This window comes from Leptonychotes weddellii, chromosome 2 (assembly GCF_054177405.1).
Source record: "Leptonychotes weddellii isolate Sample4059 chromosome 2, ASM5417740v2, whole genome shotgun sequence".
Taxonomy (NCBI): domain Eukaryota; kingdom Metazoa; phylum Chordata; class Mammalia; order Carnivora; family Phocidae; genus Leptonychotes; species Leptonychotes weddellii.
In genome coordinates, this window is record NC_138370.1 from 72,865,928 (window position 1) to 72,872,626 (window position 6,699).

At 42.0% G+C, this 6,699-nt stretch overlaps 1 protein-coding gene across 1 annotated transcript in view; it reads left to right on the plus strand.

Moving 5' to 3' along the window:
• Positions 1–5,843, plus strand: part of TBC1D9 (TBC1 domain family member 9) — a 56,536-nt gene extending 50,693 nt beyond the window's left edge. Inside the window, exons 17-19 of the mRNA XM_081811854.1 lie at positions 1,971–2,045; positions 2,140–2,243; positions 3,727–5,843. Of these exons, the coding sequence (XP_081667980.1) occupies positions 1,971–2,045; positions 2,140–2,243; positions 3,727–4,428 (881 nt within the window). The 3' untranslated portion in view covers positions 4,429–5,843. The remainder of the gene's footprint in view (positions 1–1,970; positions 2,046–2,139; positions 2,244–3,726) is intronic.
• Positions 5,844–6,699: the final 856 nt, after the last annotated feature.

The following is a 6,699-nucleotide window of genomic DNA, read 5'->3' on the forward strand; positions in this document are numbered from 1 at the left end:
CGCTCAGCTTGCTGCTGCAGTGAGTTATTGACCTTCTCATTCATCATCAGTGAAGCTTCATGACTTCACCCAAGTCCAAAAGTAGATGTGGTTGCTCCTGGGTCCTTTTGCCTCTTAAATTTGCCATTCCAAAATAAGCAGAGTTTAGACCAGCTTTTTATTATTATTATTATTGGAGTATATTTAACATACAGTGTCATATTAGTTTCAGCCGTACAACGTGATTTATTCTGTACATTACTCAGTGCTCATCACGATAAGTGTAGTCACCATTTATTATCAAACTATGTTATTATGATTGAGTAGAAAGGGGTGAACCAGATCCAGTCTTATTATTGGCAATACGAGTTGAGGGTAGGATCTGTGGACAGAATGCTACTCCGCTGCTCTGTATATTGTTACCCCGGTGACCTCAGGGAGGTCCTGGTATTTCTGAGTCTCAATTTCCTTCTGTGGAAAATGGAGATGGTAGTTGTCCTCTTGGGTGTAGATTGGATTTAATCAGATAATGTAGGAAGGCTTTTAGCATAGTGTCTTCGCATGTCCTATGATATTCTTAGCTTTGTTAGCAATAGTATTTTGGCTGCAAAACGTGAGCACTGTCTTTCTTAGTAAACACTCATTTCAGAAAAGGATCCACTTGTTTCAGAATGCTTCAGCAATGCTCACATGCCAGGAGCATTTAATAATCATCAAAGTTGCTTTTTAAAAAATGTTTTTCTAACTCCAAAATCATTATTGCTTTGTGTTGAAATTCTAAAAATATAATATATAAAATAAGCTAAAGATAACCTTAAAATTTTATAATACAAAGATAACAGTATCTTGAAATATTTTCTGTCATTTTTATTCATATAACATGTATGTCTATGTATAAACCTGGGATCAAACTGCCTATTATAGTTTTGTAGACTACTTTTTTCATTTAAAGTCCAGTGAGCATATTACTATGTCATGAAACAGTCTCTGGAAACATGGTTTTTAAATGGCTGTATTATATCTATTGCACAAACTTACCATATATTAAATATTTTTTAATATCTACTGGTTTCCTAAATCACTTTCAACATTAAGAGGAGAAGAACTTCTTGGTGACATATAGTACGTTGTTCTCGCTCTGTCTTAAAAGCTGCTGAGATTAACCTGATGCTAAATTCAGTGAAGGTCCCATATCTGGCAAACCAGCCATCTTTTGGATGATTGAAGAAGTGCTGGAATGCATTCTGAGAGCTGACAAATGGAATGGGAATGGGGGTTATACGTACCTCTCCTTTTTGAAGTCCTTATGTGCCCTGTGATGTTCCGTTTTAAGAAGAAAAAGGAAAACAGTTATCAGTGGTTTCCTTGAAAGTCCTATCTTTGAAATGCCAGATTATGAATGTAAGGAATTTTGTAGGATTTTTTGGTTTCCCTTTTATCAACATCGATTTTTATTTCTTTTTTAAAAAGTTCTTGATCTTTTGCAGGGCCTGACAGAAAACCAGGCTCGTGTATATAAAGTTAAGATGATGATGTAACAGAGAGGGTAGGGAAATCGACATTCATTGGGCCATCACCACCATTTTTTAAGTACGGAAGACTACATGACATCGTTCCTTTAATTCCTAATTCTACACTGAACCCCACTTGTGAAAAATAATTCTGGGGGAAACCATTACCGAGAAATAGGGCTGTCGGGTAAAATAGGGAACACCTAGTAAAAGCTAAGTTTGAGATAAATAAAAAAATCATTTGTTTAGCATGAGTATATTCCATGTGCTATTTAAGGCTCACTTCTACTAAAGCATTATTGGTTATTTATTTCAAATTCAAATTTAACTCCGTGTACTGGGTTTTGGTTTTGGTTTTGTTTTGTTTGTTTTGCTGAATAAGGCAACCTGACCTAGAGGCTTTTCTATTTTCTATTACAAATGCTGAATCTGTGGGTTTGTTGTATAACCTTGTAATCTTTTTCTTCTCTTTCTTGGCAGTGGTTGGGTTGGATAGCAGAAGGAAGCACGGTGCAGATGACGGCTTTGTTACAGTGAGTCTCCAACCCGACAGAGGTAAGGATGCTCTCCTCCACGTATTTACCTTACTGCGGGTTGGACACTTGTTTCTTGACCTTTGAATACTTATTTCTTGACACTTGGGTTTTAGGGAAGAGGGCAAATTCTCAAGAAAATCGTAATTATCTGAGACTCTGGACTCCAGAAAATAAATCTAAATCAAAGAACGCAAAGGATTTACCCAAATTGAATCAGGTAGGTGTTTAACATTTCAGTTCATTCATTTCGAACGTTGAAGCTCTGTTTTCCAGTCACAGAAAAATGTAGCGTTAAGTCCCCCTCAAAGAGAATGGTAACTCGGCATTTTAATTGGGATCTGTTTGGATCTATTTTGTGCATGTTTTTGTGCATCAAAAATAGGCTCAGTCATGAGAAGGTGACCCCCGCAGAGAAAATGTGTATCACAAAATATTCAGTTTTGAGAGTACAGGCATTCTCATTTCAGTTATTAAAAATACCATCAGAGGGACGCCTGGGTGGCTCAGTCGGTTAAGCGACTGCCTTCGGCTCAGGTCATGATCCTGGAGTCCCAGGATCGAGTCCCGCATCGGGCTCCCTGCTCAGCGGGGAGTCTGCTTCTCCCTCTGACCCTCCCCTCTCTCATGTGCTCTCTCACTCATTCTCTCTCTCTCAAATAAATAAAATCTTAAAAAAAAAAAAATACCGTCAGATACTCAAAAGACAAGCTCATGCTGTTGGCAAATTTCTGTGCTTGGCTATAAAGATAGCTATTAACACATTTTGTCCTTAAAACGCTGAAATGTCTGAGGCAGATGAGACAATATAAATAATTGTAACGCAGGATGCCGGTGCTGAGTTGCCTATCAGGAGAGCAGATGAACCCTGTTGGGGGGAGTCCGGGGACACCAGCAGATGTGTCCTGGGAGGGGGCGGCACACCGAAGTGTGGAGACGTGAAATGGGATGAGGTCTGGGATTTCCTTACGGTGCTCGAACAGAGGATAAGAGAGTTAGTGGAGCAACTGTCTGACAGTCATTCTTGACCTCAGGTGACAGGTACACGAAGGTTTATTATTTCATTCTTTCTACGTTTATGGATGTTGGAAAAATTTCAAATTAAAAAGAATGGAAACATGAGTAAAGAGACTTTAAACAACACGTCAATTCATCCGACATCTAGGACTTTTCAAGGGTCTTTCAGGAACCCTATTTTTTTTTTTAAGATTTTATTTATTTTGGGCGCCTGGGTGGCTCAGTTGGTTAAGCGACTGCCTTTGGCTCAGGTCATGATCCTGGAGTCCTGGGATCGAGTCCCACATCGGGCTCCCGGCTCAGCGGGCAGCCTGCTTCTCCCTCTGACCCTATCCCCTCTCATGCTGTTTCTCTCTCTCTCTCTCTCAAATAAATAAATAAATAATCTTTAAAAAAAAAAGATTTTATTTATTTTATTTGACAGAGAGGGAGAGACAGAGAGAGAGCATGAGCAGGGCGAGCGGCAGCGGCAGAGGGAGAAGCAGGCTCACCGTTGAGCGGGGAGCCTGACTCGGGGCTCGATCCCAGGACCCTGGGATCACGACCCGAGCCGAAGGCAGACGTTTAACGACTGAGCCACCCAGGCGCCCCCTAATATCAAATCGCTTTCCGGCCCGCTTCAGTCCTGCCTCTGTGCTTCCCATGAAATGGTCACATCCTTTGTGTTTTTCCGAATCGCTTTCCAGGGGCAGTTTATTGAGCTGTGTAAGACAATGTACAACATGTTCAGCGAAGACCCCAATGAGCAGGAGCTGTACCACGCCACGGCCGCGGTGACCAGCCTCCTGCTGGAGATTGGGGAAGTCGGCAAGCTCTTTGTCACCCAGCCTGCAAAGGAGGGCGGGAGCGGGGGCGGCATCCCAGGCATGCTCTTCCCCAAGAAAGGGCCCAGCCAGCCCTACGTGGTGGAGTCTGTTGAGCCCCTGCCGGCCAGCTTGACCGGGGAGGGTGAGGAGCACTCCCTGGGAGGGCAGATGGAGGACATTAAGCTGGAGGACTCCTCTCCCCGGGACAACGGGGCCTGCTCCTCCATGCTGATTTCCGACGATGACACCAAGGACGACAGCTCCATGTCCTCGTACTCGGTGCTGAGCGCCGGCTCCCATGAGGAGGACAAGCTGCACTGCGAGGACATTGGGGAGGACACAGTCCTGGTGCGCAGCGGTCAGGGCACGGGGGCCCTGCCCCGGAGCACCAGCCTGGACCGGGACTGGGCCATCACCTTCGAGCAGTTCCTGGCCTCCCTCCTGACTGAGCCGGCCCTGGTGAAGTACTTTGACAAGCCCGTGTGCATGATGGCCAGGATCACCAGTGCAAAAAACATCCGGATGATGGGCAAACCCCTCGCCTCGGTCAGTGACTATGAGATCTCCGCCATGTCAGGCTGACACCTGCGCCTTCGTTGGGGACGGGTTGGGGAGGGAAGGGAAGGGTTTTGGTTTTGGTTTTTTAAATGTTCTGTGTTGGGGTTCCTTTCTCCCTTTTAAATTAAATATTTATTAGGACCCGGCTTGAAGCCTAGTGTTTTCATAATATAATACAATGAAAACTGTTGGAGAAATATTTAAACACCTCGATGTAGGTACAGTACGCTGTCTTGGGGGGAGGGGGATTTCCCAGAATACAGTTTATTCAGCGAATTCCAAAAAACAAAAAAGATGAACCTGTCCGTGATATGTGTGTATTTTAACTTCTTAATCTTGCTGTGGAACTGTATACATGGTTAAAAAACAGTGCTGTTTAATGCTAAATAAGGCAACGGCCATTTGTATTTGGGCTTTCTAAATGATACTAGACCCATAAGGAAAATGAAATGCCACGAACACAAGAATGTGCCCAAAAGGAAAAGAAACTGTCAGCTGAGGCAAATCCTATACCATCTTAGGGGGCATTCAAAATATTTTTTAAGATTTGAAATACATTTCATAAAAGTCCTCTATTCAAAAATCCTATTCAACAGATGTTTCCTTTCAAGGAGGAAACATCTGAGGTTCTAAACAATTGTGAACGTGTACGTGATTTTTACATATACCAGAATAACACTTCTGTTTGATCAGTCCAGACCAATACCAGATTGATTTTGCATTAGAAAACTGTTCTGATTATTTAAGTCAGCTGACCAGAATTCAGGGAAAATGAACAGTCTTTTGTTACAGAGAATCTGAAAATGGCAACAAAGAAGACAGAAGGCTCTGGATTTTTTTTTTCCCCCCTCTGGAAAGAGTAAAAGTACTGATACTGGATCTTCAGCTTCTTGTTACTCATTGCAAATAAAGCAAAAACTAAAACAAACTTTACCATTTCTATACTCTACATAGATTCAAGAAATTATGCCACGTATTGCCTATGATCATCTTTCCAGTTAAATCAATGTAAAGTAGAGATCATGTAAACTTAAAAAAACAATCTGCAAGATAACGTACCTGAATGTTTTAAAGCAGAACTTGTCACTTTATTAAAAGAATAGTATGCTCTATCTATTTCCTGAATGGATGTGGAAAAGAAGACTAGCGCACCTGCACTTTGGATTCTTGCTTTTTTTTAAAATTTTATTACTATTCCAGTTTCGCCTTTTACAGATGTTGAAGGTTTTCTCTCCTGTTGAATCATCATCATGGTCACATTTTCTTTGCTTATTCAGAGTGTTCGTTTCAACACATTCCTTTATGATGCGTGGTGTTTTTATGTTAACTCTTGCTGCTGTTTTTTATTTTGTTTACAGAATGATTTTTAAACTGTCCAATGAAGTAGTGTTAACCTCAAGTAGGACAAATGTGAACAAATAAAATACATCAAATATTCAGATGTGGCTTTTATCTCAGTGCTTGAGTTCCTACCTAAGGCAATAATGTGACTCTTTTGACAACTTTGGGGGGGGATTCTATTTGGACAACCATTTGACTAAGTAAACCAGCGCTTACAGGCAAATATTTTGAGATAAATACAATATGTAGTGATGTGCGTGCGAATGGGTGTGTTTAAAATAAGAGAATGCTTATCAGTTATCTAATTATTATTATTATTTTTTAAGATTTTATTTATTTATTTGACAGAGAGAGACACAGCGAGAGAGGGAACACAAGCAGGGGGAGTGGGAGAGGGAGAAGCAGACTCCCCGCTGAGCAGGGAGCCCGATGCGGGGCTCGATCCCAGGACCCTGGGACCATGACCTGAGCCAAAGGCAGACACTTAACCGACTGAGCCACCCAGGCGCCCCAGTTATCTAATTATTTAACTTATCCTGCAGAAGAGATTAGAGGATGAAAATCCCTCTGTTTCATCCTCATCAGTACACTGTAGTACCATTTAGTTTGTATCTAGTTGAGTAACTAGTCATTTAATTCATTTAACTTTAAGACGGTTACACATTATTCCATCATGTGTTTCTACCTCTAGGGGCGCCTGGGTGCCTCAGTCGGTTGGGCATCTGCCTTCGGTTGGTGTCATGATCCTGGAGTCCTGGGATTGAGCCCGGTGTCGGGCTCCTTGCTCAGCAGGGAGTCTGCTTTTCCCTCTCCCTCTACTCTTCCCCCTGCTCGTGCTCACTCTCTCACTCTCACTCTCTCAAATAAAATCTTAAAAAAAAGAAAGAACAATAAAAATCCAATACTCTTGCTCACCTCTACCTTGCCAAAATCAAAGATGGATTTGGGAGGGGA